Source organism: Phyllopteryx taeniolatus, chromosome 16 (assembly GCF_024500385.1).
Source record: "Phyllopteryx taeniolatus isolate TA_2022b chromosome 16, UOR_Ptae_1.2, whole genome shotgun sequence".
In the NCBI taxonomy this organism is placed as follows: Eukaryota; Metazoa; Chordata; class Actinopteri; order Syngnathiformes; family Syngnathidae; genus Phyllopteryx; species Phyllopteryx taeniolatus.
This window is the reverse complement of record NC_084517.1, coordinates 2,582,514-2,605,250: the sequence shown is the minus strand read 5'-3', so window position 1 is coordinate 2,605,250 and position 22,737 is coordinate 2,582,514. Positions and strand designations below refer to the sequence as shown.

General features: G+C 40.2%; 1 protein-coding gene across 6 annotated transcripts in view; it reads left to right on the top strand.

Annotated features, from left to right (window-relative positions):
- septin12 (septin 12) overlaps window positions 1-22,737 on the top strand; it is a 109,522-nt gene that overhangs the window by 69,351 nt on the left and 17,434 nt on the right. For 3 of the 6 annotated variants that reach the window (XM_061749152.1, XM_061749153.1, XM_061749157.1), the window contains 2 exons: window positions 14,882-15,283; window positions 19,385-19,513. In XM_061749152.1, the coding sequence (XP_061605136.1) occupies window positions 14,882-15,283; window positions 19,385-19,513 (531 nt within the window). Of the gene's footprint in view, window positions 1-1,248; window positions 1,358-4,928; window positions 5,173-9,306; window positions 9,448-14,881; window positions 15,284-19,384; window positions 19,514-22,737 lie in introns of those variants that run through there. The other 3 variants (XM_061749155.1, XM_061749154.1, XM_061749156.1) reach the window with 3 other exon arrangements.

Sequence of the window (22,737 nt, the reverse complement as noted above, 5' to 3'; positions counted from 1 at the left end):
TCAAGCATTCTTGCATTGGCCCAGCGCTGGAGCACTTTGCTGGCTGTATAACTTCTTCCAAGCACAAAAGGGTTCTGCTTGTTGGTTCAACTCATGACGAAACCGCACAACTGATTTCCATGAAACAAGACAAATTCATTGTCTCTTATTGCCATTTGAGTCACAATGTAATCATTCTTCTCAGCCAGAATCCAAAGTGGTGCGGTCCCATTCTTATGTTGGCCACCATACAATACATATTAGTTAGACTAGTTGTTTAGGTTAGATGTGTGTTTTTATTATGAGATTTTACAGTATCTTACACTAACAGGCTTTTAGAAGGAGAGAGATCCCCATCTTTTGGGTGTAGCGTCACAAGAAAATGAATTGCCATGTACTGCCTTGTTCTTGTCAGAGCATTTAACTCCCAGTTGCATATGATTGTCTCAAAGATTAAACCTTTCAAGTATAAATGCAAACGGACCTGTACAGTCAAACAGAGGATGGCTCATTAAATCAGTTATGGTAAAAGGTTAAAAAAAATGTTATTAATCTCAAGTATTTCCAAAGACAGCTTCTCTGTATAAATGGCAGTGCCATTTCTGTTCGCTACAGTTTCTGATCTCAGAATCTTGAGTTTTTTTTTTTGTTTTTTTTTAACACAAATAACTTTTGATTATTTGCATACTTTTCTCCCAGTAAAGTAGGAGCCCAGAAGCGACTGAATTGTTTCTGTGTGAGTTAGTGACAGGTTACGCATACAAACTTCTTTTGGATACTTAACATGTCTCCACTATCAGGTCAGGCAACTACAGTGCGATCATTATGACATCTCAATCGGCAAGATTTTGAGTTGACAGTTACAGGCATATTACTGTAACATGATCAGTGCATCACTTTGCAAGAAACTCAACAGGATTGAACTGAACTGACAAAAATTCAAATGTGTGCGTTGTTTTACCAATTTCGAAATTGGGCATCCAGTATTTTCCAGTGCAGATCCTTAGATGTCAGTTCTTATTCAGTTATTTTCTGTTTGCTGATCTTCACGTCGATTCTATCGATACTGTAAGAAGTTGTCATGCACACATAGTTGCAGAATCTTAAGCTGCATTTAAATGACAGATTTAAGGGGATATTTCTCCTGTTTCCCTCAGTATAAACTATTTGTTGTGTTGGTGTTGAAACAGAGTGCAACTCACAAAAAGTTAAACCAGGGAACAGTTCCCCTTGCCACAAGCAAGGAAATGCATCATACTCTGACACACACACACACACACACACACGCACCATGTCACACCCCTCCTTACACACAGGCAGTGATATGACATCCTGCCCAGTTGTGTGTCACGGCTGAAGTGCTAGGTCTCCACACCAGGTAAAGAATTGTTTTCTCCTTCCTGTTTTTAGACCCTTTAAACTCAGTTAAGTGGCCAATCCACTAACATTGTTTATGCTCTTTGTTTATTTATTTGTTTTTATTCTATTGCAAAACTGTATCTTGGCTGGGACATCAGACCTGCATATGTAAAAAATAGTATGTATGCTGTTCAGCTGGGAATGTGTGTTTGTTAACATTTTTGTGAACGATTGGTTCGGATGAATGATGACAATTGCTTAATGTTGTTAGCGCTTTGGTTACTTTGTGCGTGAGAAAGTGGAAAGGAACATACAGTTCAATGTATTAGAGATGGACAAATGTTTTGGCTCGTGACAATACTCCCATTTACCTTAACTTAACGAAAGTGATGCCAGAGTATGACAAATTGTCCATAGCAACATGTTTCACAAAACATATACAACTCTCAACATCTCAAGGATGGTTTAATTATTATTATTTTTTTAAAGACCATTACCATGTAAAATTTAATTGCAATTAGATAATAGCTGTGCATGCATACATCTCCTTTCATCGTATGCTGCACTAATTGTAATTCAGCCAAACTTATATTATGAAGCGCAGTTGCTGGTATGGAGCACTTTCCAACATTGCATCCAGTGATATATGTTTGCATCGCGGTGTGAGGACTTCCAGACATCAGCCTAGCATAGAGTTAGAGGAAAGTTTACAACAGAATGTCATGGATCTGGAGCTTATACAGACACACCCATTACAGAACAGAGCTTGATGACAGAGTTAACTGGTTACTTGGAGTGAAAGTGTGTCAATACTATTGGAGTGAAATACCATACTGATGCTGTTACATTAAAATCATAAGTCCACCAGTGGTTTTGAATGTCGTATTGACCTCTCCACGTTGGTAATATTCTCACTGGAGATTTGCAATATGTTGCCAGTCCTTTAAATGTACAAAATTACTTTACTGTACCTCAATGACTATATTGTTACCACCAGAGACTGGCCAGGTTTGTTTTGAGTACAAAACAAAAAATACATCAATAATCAATAATATCATCAATAATACGGTAATACATCAAAGCAAATAAAATACATACACTCTCTGAACTTTAACGACAGATGAAGAGGGTACAATAAGTCAGATCCAAGAGGCACCTAAGGCCCGCCGCACACGTAGCAATGAGGAATTGGTTGAACACGAATGAATTGAACAATCGCAAACAAATTACAGTCGGCAACTCACATCCGCACACCTCCCAATTGACTCTTGCACACATACCAAGTCGCTGCAACGTAAAAGCTGCAACCCTTGGCGTTCTTATTGGAAAACAGTATTTTGAAGCGCCACATATACTGCACTGTATTATTTTTCATTGAACCACAAACGACAAGGCACAATTTTCAAGGAAGAAGCAGCTTGCCCTGGCCATTTTAACTACATTATGATAATACAAAGAGAGAAAACGAATGAGAAATGAAGGAGAAAGAGTGGATATTTGACAAACTGTTGGCAGTGATAGCCCCATTTATTGACAATACTTGTGCATTTCGGTGACAAAAGACTCCACGCTTTGATTTTTAGCCACAGGTAAATATGAAATTATAACTATAGTTAAGTGATATTGTAAAATTAAATATATATATACTGTAGTGGGGTCACTGATGGTGTAGTGGTACACTCGCCTGACTTTGATGCAGGCAACGTGGGTTCAGTTCCCACTCAGTGATGGTGTGAATGTGAGTGCGAATGGTTGTCCATGTCTATATGTGCCCTGCGACTGACTGGCGACCAGTTCAGGGTGTAGTCCGCGTTTCGCCCGAAGTCAGCTGGGATAGGCTCCAGCGTCCCGCGACCCTAACCAGGATAAGCGGTGTTGAAAATGGATGGATGGATATACTGTAGTGGTAGGGCTTGGATCTTGCTTCGTACCTGGAGACGACATTTTATTGTGAAAACTCTCATGCATTTCAGTGACAAAGACTCTATAGCAGTGATTCTCAACTAACTAGTGTGCTGTGAGCGCTCTTCAGATGTGCCGTGGGAAATTGTAAAATTTTACGTAATTTCTCAAAAAATGTTTTATTTACAAGAAATAATGTATCCTTTTTCATCTATTTATGCCAGTGAGGCATAGTGACAGACAAAACAAATAAACGCTATTCTATTGTATGGCAGGAAGTACATAACATTAATTCATGTATTCACTTTTTGTGACACAGTTTGTTGGAGTGCCGTGAGATTTTTCAATTGTAAAATATGTGCCTTGGCTCCATAAAGGTTGGAAATCGCTGCAATATAGGCTTCACTCTTTAACCACAGGTACATATGAAATTATAAATATAGTTATATGTTGTTGTAAAACAATATACAGGTAGAAACGTAATTTTTGTTGTGAAAGCTCATGTGCTATGACATGCCATTTTTGATGGGCCTTGACATATGAGACACTGTTCACCTGCAATTCAAATTTTGAATCATAGACAAACTGGTGGCTGACAGATGCCCAGTCATGAAAACTAGTTGCAGAACTGCGCACACCATGTGACAGTACTGTCATGTTTGCCTGCGTCGCTCGGTGCCCGGCAAGCCTAAGGCATCTGGTTGTCACACAAGCTTAAAAAAGGTTTAATACTACTACAATGTAAACGTTAAATCAATTAAACACTACCACTACTAAGTTACAACGTATATAGCAGTGAGCCTGTTGGCATCGAGCTAGTTTATATAGTTTCATTATATGTACTGTACATACTGTAGTTCAATTAACTTGGTACATTTAGGCCCCAGACTGATATTGTGCTGGTCCACTTGCTAGACTTCATTGCAGACATGCAGCGTGGGTTCAGTTCTCATTCAGTGATGGTGTGAATGGTTGTCTACCTCTGTATGTGCCCTATGATTGACTGGCAACCAATCCAGGGTGTAGTCTGCCTTTCGCCCAAAGTCAGCTGGGGTAGTCTTCAGCTCCCCGAAACTCTTAACATGATTAGCAGTATAGAAAATGAATGGTTGGATTTAGGCCGCAGTCCATAAATGGTCGGCTTCTTCAGTATTACGCCATTAACAACTTAAATATCATGCCATAGAGTTTTAAGATGGAAAAAAACCTTTGTGTTTAATAAAATAAAAATTAAAAAAAATACATAAATATTTTCTACTCTTCATGCAAAAAAGTTCCAAACAGCTGTTGTACTGTATGTCCTGAGGCTGAGACCTGAGGCATATAGGATGGGGGTGGGTGTAAAACGTATAGAGCCGTCAGTCCCATCAATTTTCTGTCTCTTATCTGAAGCAGAAGGTGAGGACGATAGTAGTGAGTTCCTTGAAAGAATTAAGGTTACATTCCACTACAACCGGTACGTCCGTAATGAAGACACCAGAGATGCAGTCCGGCGGCAGTGACAGAATTCCTCTCTCCACACTGACAGACAGGTCAGCCACTACAGGGTAAATGATTCTGACGGAGAAGAAGGGGGAGGACAGGGCAAAGGGGAGGCGTTCTTCTCCACATGGGGATTAGTGGAAGCTTCTTGGCCAATTTACATGTGAATGGATCCTGGTGCTGCTTTTAGCCATCAACACCCCCCTCTTCTTCCCTCTCTTTGGCCGGCTCCTCACACTTCTCCTCACATCAGGGAGAAGCAGAGAGAGCGTGAGGCAGTCAGAGAGGGAAAGATACAAAGGCAGAGTGCAGGACATCACCGTTGTTGTTCTAGACAAACTTTTCAGAAAGGAGTTTTAAAAACAGCAGAACCAGAATAGAGTTCTTCCGAACCGTTCTTTTCGGAGTCTGCAGCAGCATCACACAAGTGGGAATTTTGAATGGTGGAAGGTAGGAATTTTCTTTTTGTTCTTCTCATCCCCCATGGATATCAATAGAGTAGGCTCAGTCTCATGGGTAACAATGAAAGCTGACAGGACTGGTCCACTTTGGCGGTCAGAATGGGGAAGGAAGGGAGGGGGCTGTTGAGTAGGCCTCTTTGAAATGCTTGAATCAAACATCCATTAAAATGAGTTTGTTGTGGCATTCAAGACTCCCAATCTGCATTAAATGTTATCTTTCTTTTTTTTTTGAAGAAAGACAAGCAGACACCAGCAAACTTGACTGTCGCACGTTCTTCAGCCTTGTGGGGCATAAAAAAAAAAAAAAAATTGCGTTTTCTTTTTTTTTTTTTTTTTAGTTATACCAGTATTCTGTTTACTCAAAGCATGAATCCTACTTTTAGTGCTCACTCGCCAATAGATTTCTTACTCTCCAAAATATGACTTAAAGAAAAGTGATATACATGCCCAAAACCAAAAGCACATGAGAACAAAGTTGTAAATAAAACAAAACAACTAATTAAGACCCTTTTTCACTCTGAAACACAATTCTGGCCTAATGGCACAAAATTTGACCTTTGTTTTCAATCCATCAGAGCAACTAATACAGCAAGTACACAGTTGTAGTCATATCTGTACTGTACAGTGCTAGAGGAAATAGGCAGCGTACCACAACCCAGGGAGCTAAAGGGAAATGTACAGATAAGTGCTTTGGTCAATATACCTCAATTGTGAATGTCTATCACTATACGGCGTGGAAACGTGTCATCACACCGCTTTGCATACATGATGGGCATAATCGCCATTTCGGGGGCTACGGTCACTTGTTTACAACTGAAGACTTACTTGGTCGAAGTCTTGCCTCACTGGTAACTTTTTGTTTTGTCATTCGAATTGAAGTATGGTAAGACACTGTGTTACATGGTGTGCGGCACCTCGTCACATGGTTGCAAAGGAGAAAAAAATGGACAAACTTTTACACTCATTACAATAAGAAAAAATAGATCTGCATCCTGTTATTTAATTTTTTTACACGCAACGAGGTATGTGGGATGTGTCGTTATCTGACAGCTGCCTTTATTAACATCTTTATAGCACAATCATTCATTTTAGCGGGATTAGTGATGAATATCTGAGAACGTTAATATAATGTATATATAGCTTAACTGAACTTTTAAAACATATGTTTAAAAAGCAAGCACACATGCTACTTGGTTAGGTCCACGTACCTTCGGTCAAATGACGTGTTGACACTGCCGACTTCATCGTGTTAACGTTTTGTACCCACCCGTTGAAACTGCACTTGAGATGCTACGATTTATAATTCTTAAACTTCTCCAAAGTCTTGGCACTCACAAATCTCACTGCATATAAAAGAGGCAGTAGGTCTAGGTCGCTGCTCCACTCTATTAGGAATTTTGTATGTCTCCAAACCATTTATAACGTGTATTTTTGCCATGTATTGCTTTCCCGCTTTGTGATCTAGTTTTACTCTGTAAATTCGCTTCCCTTTTGGGCATTCTAAACATGTCTTTCACAATATGTCAACGGCGACACAGTGATAGCTAAGCCATTGCTTGCCTTCTCGGTAGCCCCAAAAATGGCCACCACAAACCCCCATGTGAAGCAGTTTCGAAGCCCTATTTACTGTGATTGACTGACGACCGATCCAGTTTTTACCCCGACCCTCACCTAAAGTCAGTTGGGATAGGCCCTAGCTCACGAGTGACCCTAATGAGAATAAACGGTATATAAAATTAATTGATGGACCTGTATTCAGAGAGAAACAAAGTTACATCACGCTATTATAGTTTGAACTCTTGACTCGACAAAATTTGAACTCTATTAAATCCATGAAAGGAACTCAATTTACCTCATAGAATTATCTCGCTATCGAGCTATGTCGATGAGAGCCAACCTCCACTTCAAATGTTTTTACCTCTCCAACTGATGTTGTTCATCATATCATGACTCATGGTGCATCATAAATTCAGGCTGAGAGTCAGACGTCAGTGCCTTGGGGGGAATACGTTGCATCAGTTGGGTTTGCACCTAAGAGTCATTCATTGTCATTCACAACAGTTTGGCTTGAGAATGCTGAGGTACTGTACATATATATATATGTGTCTGTGTACAACACTAGTAACAATTTGTCATATATTCCCATTAAATGTTTGTAATATTGGGCCTTTCTGTCAACAACCCATAATTTCAAAATCAATTAATACATAGGACAGGAACAATGATTTACTGGTCACGCAACTAATTCTGTCACATAATATGAAAACAGCAAATGTCAGTATCCAAAGGTTTTAAGAGTTATATGCTCAATGTATCTAAACAATGATTATTTATGTATGGACATGTTTCCATCGATGTATCATTTGGTTTCCTTTGTCAATAGAAGGCTCTATACAAGTCCAGTTTGACTTGTTGACATGTCATAGCATTCAGCCCGATGAAAATCAAGAAATGTTACAATTGGATCTGATATCACTACCCAACAAAATTATCAACAAAAACTTCTAAATGTCAATTAACCTTTCAATATCAATAAAATCTTGTTTTGGATTAGAATTGTTTCTTTACGGGAAATGGGCTTTCACCTTGAAGGAAGAAAATACCTTCAAGGTATTTCTACTCAAATACAATAGAAAGCCTGACTATATCTCTCCCAATCTTTGGCTGCATGAAGATATTAAAAAAAAGATTTAATCTAACCCATAAATAAGTAACCATATTCAGCACAACTTCATAGTATCGTTTTTGCCATTTTAACGAGGGGCAAAGAATAAGGGACAGAAGATTTTCTGCACTTGTTTTCCAACAATTATTCTCATAAATCTGCATTGTTTCACAGTCTCAGTGTCTGTAGTAGGTCAAGTTAAGCTGCACCCAAATGATTTTTCACAATCATGCTCTCATTATTACAAGTAAATGCAGTTAAAGAATGGCCATTACTGGGGACAAAACTGAGTTGAGTTTTGAGATACTTTTATGGGCTAATTGGTATGAGGTGTGATGATCGTTGGTATCTGTCTTCACACCATTGTTCACTTTGAATGTTATTTATTTAGTGAAGACCATCCCCCTTACTGCATGCCCAAATGTTTTATTTAGTATGCAGTGGCTGATACAGCTCCCCGCTCCTAAAGGCCTCTTTATACTCCTGCGGTCGCGCGGCCGACAACGCCCTCATTGCATCACGTGACCGACGAATTGCCCCGCGCGGCCCTGCTGCGTAGCATGCCGCGCACCCGACAAAAATAGTTGCTGCGCGTCGAACGCCGCGGAGATCATCTCCCGTGATTGATCCGTTTTAGTCACATGCTGTGATGACGTACCAGCGTGCCCATTGGTTCGACATACCATCTGCGTTGCCGCCTTCTCGATCAACATTGCAGCATAATTAAACATATCATCTGGTCATCTAGGTGCATTTGTTCTGTCACGGTCGCCATTGTTGTTGCTTTGTTCCTTATTAGTCAAAGGAAAGTAAAAACGGCTACCGTAAATGGCAAAAAAAAATGCAGAGGAAACTCCACCCTGTGGTGTCCTGGCCAATACCAGCCGTAGCGACACCCCCGACTTGGAGGAGCAGCCCACTTTCAAAACAGCGTGTGTGGATTGCGCTCGAGTATAAAGGCAAACTACGCGTGGGACAGCCACAGTGATGTCAGCGCGGTCGCCGTCCGCGTGATTATAAAGAAGCCTTAAGTAGCCAACATGCTGCTCTTTGTCAAGGCATTAGCACCTAAAACCTAGTCAGTCTGTAGCTGCTCTCAGTCGCCATCTAAGTTGTCGTTTTCACTGCTTTTTCCCTGCCCGTTGCCCTGTGAGAGGGAGGGTAAAACCCACAAATTTGTCCAAGGTAGTATAACAAGCATTTGAAGAGAGCACAATGCATCATGCTCAATGAGGTGAAGAAAAGTCTTAAGGCTTCTTTATACTAGCGCGGAAGGCGACGGCGCTGATGTCACTGCGGCTGTCCCACGCGTAGTTTGCCTTTATACTCGAGTGCAACCCACGCGCGCTGTTTTGAAAGTGTGCTGCAGTTCTCCTCCACGTCGGGGGTGTCGCTACGGCTGGTATTGGCTAGGACACCACAGGGTGGAGTTTCCTCTGCATTTTTTTTGCCATTTCTGGTAGCCGTTTTTACTTTCCTTTCAGTAACAAGGAACAAAGCAACAACAACGGCGACCGCGACAAAAGAAATGGACCTAGATGACCAGATGATACGTTTAATTATGCTGAAAAATCCATCGAGAAGGTGGCAGCGTAGATGGTATGTAGAACCAAGGGGCACGCTGGTACGTCATCACAGCATGTGACTAAAACAGACCAGTCACGAGAGATGATCTCCGCGGCGTTCGACATGCAGCAACTATTTTTCTTTGGTGCGCGGCAAGCTACGCAGAGGTGCTGCGCGGGGCAATTCGTCGGTCATGTGATGCAATGCGGGCGTTGTCAGCCGCGCGACCGCGGGAGTATAATGAGGCCTTTAGAGTCGACTAAAGAAATCTCTGGCACGTGTTAACATTTCTGTTGACAAACCTACGATTAATAATCGTTGCAAAAGAATGGATGTCATTGGAAGACACCATGGAGGAAGCCACTGCTATCCAAAAAACATTGCTGCAGGTTAGACGTTTGTAAAAAAAAAAAAAAAGTACCTGAGTCTTCTTGCAGTGGTACTCTCGACTTAATGTGTGTACAGATGGAAGCAAGGTTGAGCTGTTTGGAAGTAACACACAACACTATGTGTGGGGGGGGGAAACACCATCAAAACCTTATGCCAGCTGTGAAGGATTGTGGTGTGAGCATCACAGTTTGGGGCAGCTTCTCCCTAAGGGCCTGGATGCATTTCTGTCATTGACAGGAAAATTAATTCCCAAGTTTCTCAAGACATTGTGCAGGAGAACTGACGACCTTCTCTCTGCTAATTAAATCTTAACAAAAGATGGATGATGAAATAGTACAATGCCACAAATGACAGAAGTTAAATCAACAACGTAATGACTTCAACAGAAAAATATACGACGGCTTCTGTCGTGGCCCAGTCAGAGTCATGGCATTTACCCAATTGAGATGCTGTGGCATGAATTAAAGAGAGCTGCAAGAAAGAGATTTACACTAGACATGCCAAATAGGGTTGGGCATCGTTTGAATTTGAGCGATTCTGGTTCGGATTCTGGTTCCAAACAGTTCTCGATTCCGATTCTTTTAGGGGGCTGGGTCAAAAAGGTTTATATGGTTTAAATAAAGGGTGTCCAAATTCTGAACATCCATTTTCTTAGCTGCCCGCAGTATAAACTAAAATGAACATTTGACACGAGGTTCTTGCTAACCAGTATCAATATCAAACCTATGAACTAAAAGGCAATGCGTGTGGAACTAACCCAATTGTCTTAATATTCATTAATTAATGTTTCAGCTAAAAGTTAAATACAGCATTGTTAAAATAGTTATTTGGAGCTATTTCATTGCGTCAAATGGTTTATATGTACAAGTTTTAACTTGACTTCCTTTTTTAAGATGGTAACCTTTTATTTTGAAAGGTACATACTGGAACTCAGCATTTTGGCACAAAATGTAACTTCACACGGCACTGGTGATTTTTATTTTTTTATTTTTTTTTAATGGATGGAACCAAATGCTACTAAACGCTGATTCCTTTCCTTACACACCGATGAGGCACAGGGTTAGTGTTTGTAATACTGTGAGACGTTCATGTCAATTTTGTCCCAATTCATTGTGATGTAAAGTTGTTATGGTGAAGTTTTAGGTCAATGTTAAGCTTTTTCTTTCTGTCATCGGCTCTTACGTTGGTTTGTAGACTAAAATAAACGCTAAAATCCATCAGTGCAAAAGTGCAACCAACCGTTTACCTTGTTAGCTGTCTCAATGTTGGCATAGACGTATTGCATTGTTCCACTCACCCAATTGACTGAGACTTGACTTCACTGACGCTCCGTGCGGTGTAGGTTGAGACTCGTAGCGCGTCAGACTTTTCTACACATCGTGAAACCCTCCTTTGCACAATATAATCTTATTCCAAGTGTTGCATTGAGGTGACTGGTCATTAATTTTAACAAAGTTAAGACACACTTTTGTTTGCTGTCACCACCGTTGGGCACAAGCACGTCTTCATGCGCATTCTTCTTCGCTGGTTTTCGCTACTTCTTCTTCGGGGTGGGCGGACTGTAGGCATCGAAACCGGGAACCGAATTTTTTTTATTTGAGCGATGCCGGGAGAACCACAACGTGAGATCGAATAGAATATCAAGAATATTGTGAAACTGAAACTGTTTTGTTAAGAGGAATGCTCCAAATGCTGTTGTTGTCTGGTCTGCAACTCCAGGAAATTTGGTTGAGGTTATTGGCAGTTATTAAATGCAAAGGGTAACATGTTTTTTCCACCCTGCACTGTGACCTTTACATATTGTGTTCAGTGAATAGATGGAAAGATGTAATTGTGTGGTATTCGTTTCAGGAAAACTGTGTCTATTGTTGTGACTTAGGTAAAGATTACATTATACGATCAATTTATGCTGAAATACAGGTAATTCCAAAGAGTTCACACACTTTTTCTTGCAACACCCAAAAAGGCGATTCAAAAGACAGTGTGGGTTAGGAAAAGCAGTGGGTGAACCTCGTATTCTGACAAAGTGGCTTGCAAAAGACGTTGTTTCGTATTGCTTTTACGGGGCTATTTGAATGGGAATCATTAGAACAAATTTTGACAAATCGGACAAAGACACTGCTGCGATATAGCGAGCAGCAGTTCAAATCTTCAACTCTTATTTCCCTTTCAATGTGTCATTTGAACATTCTCAATGTTCTTGTAAAGGAACTCTCCCGCAGTACGAAAAATACACGTCGCTGCCTGATTTATCCGGAGCTTGCCCAACTTTGCAAGTATCTTGGCATATACTTTATTTCTTTAAAAAAAAAGTGAAGTGGAGCCAACACATTGCTGTCCATCTATTTGTTTTAGGCTTTCTTCAGAGGGTCCTTTATCTCGAAGCATGATAAAAGTAGTTGTGAGTGTGTGAGCAGCTGTGCACTTTTAAAATATACCGAGCAAAATGTAAGAAGTAGTCATCCAGTCATATATGTTCAGGGCTGCAGAATCCATTCACAAAGTTTGACAGAATGACAGATGTTTTTGTTTTTTTTTACAATAATGTATATATAAAATATGTAAGCAGAACTGTATTGTTATCACATTAATTTGTGTGTCTACTGTATGTAGAACCAAGGACTAGCATGAAGAGTACTTTTGTACATACTTTTACTTCTCTTACAGAAAGAGGAAGTAGACTGTGTGTATGTGTCCTCTTTGTTGTCTTCTTCTTACTAAATGAGTTTCTCCCTTACAATGTGCGTGTTTGCCCTCCTTTTTTGTGTTCTTAGTAAATGAGTTTGTGTCCGTGTCTCTGTGGCAATCTGAGACACTGTTTGCTTTTCACATACATTACAAGTCATTACACATGTTGTTTGAGTGGGTTTAGGTGCACATTGTTGACTTTGTCTTCTACATGTCTGAGTCTTTTCATTATTCTCCTCCTTTTAGGAAGGAATATTGCTGCGTCTTACTAATTCTATGATAATGTACACAGTTTTTGCTGTGCATACATTAATGCCAATCTTGTTTTTCATGTTGAGAAAACAAGATGACTTTCTGACAATATCAACATTTTGTCAGAATCAACTAACAGCTAAAAAAGTTGTCATTAAACACATATTTTAAATTTTAAATTGTGGTAAATGTTTTTTTGTCAACATTATACACTGTTCAAAATAGTTTCAGTCCAGTAGTATGAAAGATTTTTGCATTATTTAAAGAAAACCCAGACTTATCTGTGTTTCACTCGCACTCTGTCTCCTGTCATCAGGATTAACTGTGTTCCAATGGTTTTACAGTTGGATATTTTTAGCTGATTAAATGATGCAGATTAACACTGCTGGGTTGCTTCAGTGTGTGTGTGTGTGTGTGTGTGTGAGGAGGGTGGGGGCCGGGGGTGCTGTTTCTTAAAAAACATAAAACCAGTCGGTAACATGGAAACACTCCTGCATCACCTCCTCTGTTGTGTCTTTAGACCAAACTCTCACAGTCCTTATATACGAAGGACTGACTTTCCCCACTTGCAAATGGGGAAAATACAATAAATTAGAAATAAATAAAAGAGAAAGTGAGTTTCACTACTCCAACAGGCTGCTGATTTTCAGCGCCTGGAAGTGACTAATCTTTTTCACACATGTAGTGGATATAAGAGGTCAACACACTTCTGTTCAAATACCAGGTTTTTGTGATATATGAAACCAAGATAAGTCATTTCAAAACATTTTTCACCATTAATGAGACCTACTGTATAACCTTTACAACTCCATTGAAAAATAAAATGAAATCTTTACGAAAAGGGAAGTTAAATGAAAAAAAAACTGAGATAATGTGGTTGCAAAAACGTGTACACCCTCTTAAAATAACCGGGGATGCGGCTGTGTTCAGAATGAACCTATCACATTCAAACTATGTTAAATGGGAATGTACACACTTGCTACTATTTAAAGTGCCTTTGTTTAACAACAAATCACTGGCGTCGGGCTAAATCCTCCTAGGTCCAAATTTGGTCAATTTCAGATTTTTTCATAAATTGATACTATTGGTCAGTCCCCGTTTTTTTTTTTTTTTTTTTTTTAATATATATTTACAAATTTCTGACCAATTTCAAGTGTTGAAAATGGCTTGCTCTGTTTGATGATGCAATTTAATGGCTCAACAAACATGCCTTTTTTTTTTTTGCTTTCCTGAAAAGTCAGGGTTTTGGAGATGCTAGGTTTAGAGAGATAATTACGAGGAGCTCCCAAATACCAGTCAGTGTTAGCGCAAAACTTTGAGGCTTCTGCTAGAAAGCAAAAAAAAATAAAAAATGTCAGGAAAAGCCTTTTAGAAAAACTGAACTTTGAGTGGGGTTAATCAGAAGCACTTTAAAAGGTGGTATTCGAGTGCTGACTCCCATCTAAAAGGCGTTTGACTATGACTGGTTAATTCTGAGCAACCACATTATCCACTTTTTTTTATTCTTACTTCCCCTCTTGAATCGAGTTGTATTGATTATAGGTCACAAGCTTGGTAGGATGAGTTTTGAAATGATTAATCCTGGTCTCATTTTTTTATGTTACTACTACAATTATAATTAGGCAGGGGTTTGTAGACTTTTGCTATCGACTGTAAGTCATTCTCACACACATGCTTCAATCAAGCATTTGTAAGCACACACGCATATGCACTCAATGTGTCAATCCTCTTACTGCACAGACCAGACCCAGACTGTACACAAACACTTGTGATACTTCACTGGTCAGGTAAACCTGGAAGTGTTTGTGTGTGTGTCTGCCATATATAGCTTCCTTGTCGTGGGAACCGCGGCGTGTTCTTTCTCAATTTTGCTTGTACAGGACATATGATGTGTTGTGTTTCGATGTTAAAGTGGGTGTCAATAACCCTGCTTGACAATTGTTGAGACAATTTAAAGTGAATCTAAGGAAAAATATGTGCCATTTTCTCCTTGAATGCTTTAGGCAAAATTCTATGAGATAATGCATGTAAAGAATACTGTAGCAGTCAATTAATATGGCCCTCCAACAAACCAAATATAAGATTCCAAACTCTTGTAGAACTCACCACCAATCTATATCTGTGTCTTGATCCACAGAGAGTGCTGGAGATCTGAACGCAGAAACACCTTCCCTGATGGAGGAGCGAGAGGAGAAAGAAAACGCCATCATGGAAGAAGAGCAAGCCGCAGAGGACAAGAGTGAAGCAATACAAGTGAGCACTGTTACCCCGAATTCCGGCAAGGAAAGCAAAACAAACGGTGTGGAGGTCCATGCAGAGGTGGAGGAGAAGGAAATGGAGAAAGGAATGGAGGAAGGAGAAATGAAGAAAGAGGTGGAGTCAGAGGTGAAGGTGGAAGTGTGCCAGACTGTGCCAGACATGCAGATGAGTTTCATCCATGGCAGTGACCTGTTTGGCTATGTGGGCATTGAGGCAGTGCTGGACCAGATGAGACACAAGACCATGAAAGCTGGCTTTGAGTTCAACATCATGGTGGTTGGTAAGTGTAAGATGTAAGTTATTATAATTACTAAGGTAGACCCATGCATATTTTAGGTTCAGCATTTGTAAATTTACAATGTTGGCTAGTAGGAGGCTAGTTAGCGGTGGTTGTGTAGCTATAGCCTTTAGCTGCATGTCTGTCGACGTCTTGGTTATATCAGCCGACTGCCACTTTGTCCACTACAAATACTATACCAATGGGCACAGGCTTGAAGAGTTACACTCACTTTTTCAGTGCTTTAGCAGCTTGCCAGGTAACCTTCAGAAGCGCTATTGCTGCTCATGACAGGCTAACAAGTTCGCCGAAGGATAAGCCAAGTTGCCAAAAGTTAAGGCTGGGACACACCAAGACGGCGTCGGCCGACAGTCGCCGACGTCAAGCATGAAAAGTGACTCAGGATACTCCACAATGATTATTGCCAATGCCCAACTAGCACGTACCTTCTGTGCATATGTGAGAAGTAGTACCCCTCCATATCATCAGGCTTATATATATATTATACACACACACACACACACTGTACATATACACGTATATACTGTACACGTATCTCTCTCTCTCTCTCTCTCTCTCTCTCTCTCTCTCTCTCTCTCTCTCTCTCTCTCTCTCTCTCTCTCTCTCTCTCTCTCTCTCTCTATATATATATATATTTAAAACCACTTCTCCGACTGGCTGACAAGTTTCAGTAAATAATATCCACCGATAAAAAATATCCACCAATAAGCACATACGGGCCGAAATTCCGAGGGGTTCGCCAAGTCAACGCATCATAAATTACCGTGATGTCTCAAACGGTGTCACTTGCCCTAAAAACTCGACATCAATAGCACAATTGGAACATTATTCGTGAGAAGAGCAGTGTAGGCAACATAATAGGTTGTTTACTTAATACCTAAATCAAACTACAGGATTTTAGTCTCGATATTGGTCCGGTTAGCTATCGCGGGCGATTTTCCAGATCGGGCCCGACATATTTTGTTAGGAACGACAAAACTTCTTGTAGTCTGACATAATCCACGACCAACAATTTGGCCCTACGATAGCCTTACGACGCCAAAATGAAGTTTAGCATGTTCGATTTTTTTTTTTTAGGTAGTTTCCGTGTTGTGTGACATATCAGCTACAACTCTCCGACAGCGTACCTTCACATCAACCAATATGATTGTGTATTGTGACCGGCACATCGCCTCTGGTGCTTGATGTTGACAACATACTTGGTCGCCGTTGTCAACATTTATTCACGCGCATAAATCTATGTTTACCGAAGCTTTAGAGCATGATTCGACACAATAACCGGCATGTTTACGTACAACTGTTAGTGCTACCACTAGCTTGCTAGGCTACATAACGTTTTGTTGTCTGCTTGCGAACGGTATCGTATTAAAAGTATGTCAACATACCTCAAGCAATCCTTGAATGAATGTCCTCTCCCGACCACTGGTAATGACCACCATGTTTTTCTTTATTTTGTTCTTATTTTCCCCCACACAATACATTGGTGTGATCCATTGTTGTTGTCGTCGCCATGGCAACGAGTGTATCCGGTCGCATTGACAGGTGACACGTTTTCTGGTTCCGCCTTCCGACGGTGTTTGATTTGACAAGATAAAGCCCAGTGATCGTAAAAGACGGGATACGGTGAAATCGGAATACACGTCGTGTAGTGTTGCCAGTGTCTGACCGAGATACGGCAAGATTTTATGGCAGTAGTCTGACATAGTGCAATTATGAAAGACCAAATTTGTCTTGTAGACTGATCCAGGCATGAGTATTCAATTGTTTTGTCCTGAATGTATTTGTGATGAGGGATTTTAGAGACATTCTAAGTGCTCATTCCATGTTTTTGAGAAAACATGACGGCCACTTGTCACGTTTCTACGAAAAGAGTTCCGCAAAGGAAACTTGAGTGTTTCCTCCATTATAGCTGCTCTGTGGAGCCTCTTCGATCCTCAGTCCTTGGTGTGCATTTAAGACAATTGAGATCCTTGATTATATGGCAGCGTAAGAGCAACTTTTGGGTCGCCGTCAAATCATCAATGAGTAAGCAGCCTCGGAATGCTGCAATTAAGAGACATAAGATGCACCCATACACTGTTCTTATTATTTAAAAAAGGGTACACTCAAATATGATTCAGAATGAGAAGTTTGTGTCTTCATTATTGACTTTCATTTGCATTTTTGCGTGTAATTAGCGCATACACTTTGATATCCTATAATCAGGGGTGTCAAACTCATTTTAGTTCGTGGGCCACATTCACCCCAATTTGATTTCAAGTGGGCCGGACCAGGATATCCGTGGTGTAAATAACAACAATTAAATTTTGTACAATTTTTTTGGGTGCACATAATTACAACGACATTTGGTAAAATATTCACATTTATTGATTATTATCTTGTTTCAAATCATGAGTAATAAAAATAATAAATCTAAATTTGTGCAATTTCAACAATATTATGAACCACGGCACGGTGGACGATTGGTTAGAGCATCAGCCTCACAGTTCTGAGGAACGGGGTTCAATCCCCGGCCCCGCCTGTCCGGAGTTTGCATGTTCTCCCCGTGCCTGCTTGGGTTTTCTCCAGGCACTCCGGTTTCCCACATCCCAAAAACATGCATGCATTGGAGACTCTAAATTGCCCGTAGGTGTGAATGTGAGTGCGAATGGTTGTTTGTTTGTATGTGCCCTGCGATTGGCTGGCAACCAGTTCAGGGTGTACCCTGCCTCCTGACCCTAGTGAGGAGAAGCGGCTCAGAGAATGGATGGATGGATGGATGGATTATGAACCAGTGTTTTCTTTTATACATGCAATTTACAGATCACAGTAGATCTATAAACTGTACTGGAAATGTACCTTTTATACAACAACTTATTTAGAAATCATTTTAAAATTACATACATTTTCACATCCATCAGGAAATCTTGAAAGGCTCGATTGACTCATCACACTTTACAAACTAAAGTGGGAATTTTTCAGAATGAAAGTGTTGTTAACCCCCTGCTATGTCTATTAAAGACATAAATATCCACAGTAAGTGCAAAATAGAAACTTAAATTAGCTGCTTATTTGATGGTGACCCAGTAGCATGCCATAAAAAGATTAAAACACAAACGATGAAGTTATATGAGGTAAGCATTAGTCACCACAAACAATTAACAACCCCTCTCCAACTATTAGCATGCACCAAATTACCTTGTAGCCTACATCTCACTAAAGAAGTGACTTTCAGCTTTTCCCTGTCAGGGGTCTCTGCAAAAGCGAGTCACTCACATGATTTGTTTGTCTGACGTAACCCAACCATTTTTATCAGGTCTTAAACCCATGTCCCAATTACTAAGTATTATGATACTTTTATAGGCATTGATTCACACGACGTCTCAATCTCACTGGATATTGATTGGAGGTGTGCTCCGCCACACTGATCTTTTCTCTCTCTCTCATCTTCGTGCATGTCATGTCACGTGACTCACGGCACTTCCGGTTCTATGGTGCTTGTGTCAAAATAAAAGCCTGAGTTCCAAAATAAGAGTCTATATGTATAAATGAACTAAAACTTGCCTGACGGGCAGAACTGTGCCCACGGGCTGGATTGAACCCCCTGACAGGCCATTTCGGGCTGTACGTTTGACACCCCTGTACTATATTATATATCTAATTTTTGAGAGTGTGAATAGACACATGAGAACTGCTTCAGATTAAAAGTACTGTACAGTCTAAGTTTAGTATTGTAACCTAACCCTAAAGAAAATGTGGGAATTTGTGGTAATGCGCCACATACGTGTGTACAGCGGATATGCTCCCGCAATTGTAGTCCCCCACATGGACTCCCAACCACTTGATAACCCCATTTCTCCACGCTTGCCCTGCTGTGCGACGGCCACTAGGAGAATGCCTGGTGTACGTCAAGTGGACGTCGCTTCCGGCTTATTCTTCTCTCCTAAATTAATTACATTTTTATTTGACCGATATACGCTACACGTGAAAACAGACTTGCCTAGAATGAGTTTCTGTTTGATTAAAATATAGATAGGTAGCAGACTAAAGTCTTTAAGTCTCGAAGTTAAGAGCAAATAAAACTAACCTGATTTGTTTCTGTAGGTCAGAGTGGTTTGGGAAAATCTACAATGGTCAACACTCTCTTCAAGTCTAAAGTCAGCAGGAAGTCCTGCACACCGAACTATGAGGAGGAAATCTCCCAAACAGTCAAGCTGCAGTCAGTGAGCCACAGTGAGTGCACACGCACGCACATGCACACGCGTACAGACACACACACACACACACACACACAGAGCTTATTTTGTCTGTATCCCTGTATTCAAGAAGTCTTTTTCTAACCAAACACTATGGCTGTGAATTTGCAGTCTGTAGGACATCTTCTATAAACATTTTCACCATCACATGGCTCTTCAAGCCAGTACTGCATGTCAGATTTGAAGTACGCACACTGAAATATAGAGAACAGGAGCAAACGTGTCAAGAAAGCGTCAGTTATGCAGAAATGTAACCATAACAGCAGGCTGTTGAGGTCAACGCCGCAGTGAAAGCCTAGATATGGTCATGGAACTGAGGCGTGCAGGATTCTTCACATGACACCTTCATTCTTCTTTTATACTCTTAACAGCATTAGTGAAGGTTGGAATAATCTGTATATCTTTTTTTTATATATATAAAAAAAAGTCCCCCCTTTTTTCAGTTTATAAAAATGATGTTTGAAGCAATCATCCCTTTCGTTTGGGAAAAAAAAAGAAAAGTGTTCTCAAGTGCAATACATCTGCCATGTTTTTGGGATAGTGAGATTTTTTTTTTCAAAGGGGCCCAAATCCTTGAAGCAAGTATAATTCCTGGTGAAATCAGAGCAATGCTTGGAAATCTCGTGTCTGTATATGGAGATATACGAATGGGCACAGGCTTGAAGAGTTACATTCACTTTATGTTTTACTTTTCGACCCAATCTCCTGCTACGTTTTACAAAGATTATGATGTCCCTTTGTAACAAATAGCAAATCTTGGGTGCTATAATATCCCTTCTGGCCTCTCAGCAGGTTTATGAAAGAAGATGGTGAGGAAGTGTAGCTTACCACCACATGACTGAACTTTATAAATGAAAGCATCTGATCGTTTCAATTGGGGAAACAGTACAAGCAATGATGACATTTAGCCTCGTGGTTAGTCAGAAGTGATTCTAGGATCAGAGGTTTCGGGGTGTTGAGGTCCCAGCCAGGCAAGATATATACATATCACTATTTTGTACATTTTAATTTCATTTCCATATTTATGTAAGAGAAATATTAGCCTTTTCTGGAAAGTCTGTGATTAAACCATCAAAACTGATAAAGATTATTAAAATGTTGAGCCACACAAAAGAGGTATGAATTGGATTTTTAAATAGAATTTATAAAACAAACATTGTAACCCTATAGAGACATCTCGTTTTGACACAGCAGCACGTCTACATACTGTATACATTAACAGTATGCATTTTGTTTGTTTATTTTTTATGAAATGCAGTGCATCATATGTTAAACAAAACAGAAATTGACTTGTGTGAATACTTTGAATAATAATACTGTATATAAAATCCTCTATTTGCTTCTCCATCTTTCTGTGTCCTAAAGGCCTCTTTATACACCCGCGCTCGCACGGCCGACAACGCCCGCATTGCGTAGCTTGATGCGCACACGGCAAAAATTGTGTAAAGAAGCCTTAATATGAGTTATCTTGTTAATGGGCATCCAGTCAGTTAGCTTGTCAGTAGCACATTGGCTTTAATATTAACACGTGCACATGACACAACAGCTAGCTTCTGTCATTCCAATTCAAACAGTGGACAGTAGTGGTGCTACTGACCACCTGAAACGTTTCCCATCTTTAAAAAAAAAAAGTCAGCGAACTCCGACCTGACAACATAAAGAGTGGGCTGTGATTAAATGCTGCAAAAATGAGGAATGGTGTTGGTATTGAGTTGAAAATCTCTGGCATGAGGCCGATCTGATACATATCGAGATACACAGGTAGCGATTCGATTCAAAAACGATATCTTTATGGGCAGAACGATTTTATATGATTCAGTTCAGTGTGGGAGCGATAGAATCGAGTCTCGATTCGATTCGGTGCAGAAAAAAAATGCGATAGTTAACATTTGCACATGTAGATGCTAATCATAAAGAATCTTGACTTGACTTAGCCCAATTGTATAAAATTACGTCTGTCTAACCCTATTTTCAAGCATGTAAAAGACCACTTAATCCCAAGCATTGTTGTTTTATGGCACTGCAAAAATTAAGATATTTTTTTTTTAAATTAAAATTATATATATGAATTATTTAAATACACCACAACATTACAACAATTTATTTTAAAGATTTTCTCTTCACAAACTCTCACAAACAATATTTATTAACTTTTAGGTTGTGATGACTACCTTAGTTCAACTGGCCATTGTTCTGTCAGTTTTGGGACATACCTGGCTGTGAGTTGCTTTAGAGGGTCGCAGATTACCATCACTGGAGCGTATAAGTGCACCCCGAGGACTCGAAAAGAAGTATTAGTTTACTGAGTTATAGTCCTTTGGAATTGGCGAGATGTACCTACCTTTGCCATATTGTGCACGTTTACAATCTGCGTTCCACATTTTGCCGCCGGCCCCGGGTGTCGATGGCGGATTTGAGATAAGGTACGTAACGTGACGTTGCATTCAATGTTTACAACTCATGAGGGAACACTACTTTGTTATAGCTGTGACCACGAAAGTAGCTTAACTACTGAAAAGCTATTTGATGTTGAAATAGTGACGCTACGGAGAAATGTTGTTAAAGTAGTAGTGTTGCTCCTTAGTGTATCTAAGGATTCCTGGCGGATTTTGTATCAATAACCGAGTCTGCTACCGATGCAGTCGTATCTCTCGCCTTTACGAACGGATATCCGGTCGTATCGGTTTATCCTTCCCAACCCTAGTATTGATTAAGAAATGTTCCACATATCCCTGTTTAAGCCAGGTACTTAGAGAACGACTGTTTATCACTGGATGGCAGCTTATTGCTCTGTGCAGCACTCAGAGCGCAGTTGAGAAGGGGTGGGAGGAATTGGGTGGGGGGAAAAAACAAAAAATTTTGAAGCAAAGGCTGGTGCTGTATTTTTGCTGATAAAATAAGTTGTCAACCAAGTACTGTATGGTTTTCCACATTTCGAGCTTGTTTAAAAATGCCATAGAGTAAAATAAACAATCTCCCAAATTTTAAGGGTGCTGGTATTCAATTTAGGGGTGTTTGAGCACACCCCCAAAATGGGCTAGAAACGGGTATATGGCTAACATGTCTGCCTCACACTTCTTCAAATCTTGACTCCGGCTTTCCAGTAAGGAGTTTGCATGTTCTCCATGTGGGTTTAGTTGGAGTACGCCTGCTTCTTCTCACAGTCCAAAAACATGCCGCTTAGGTAGAATCTAAATAGTT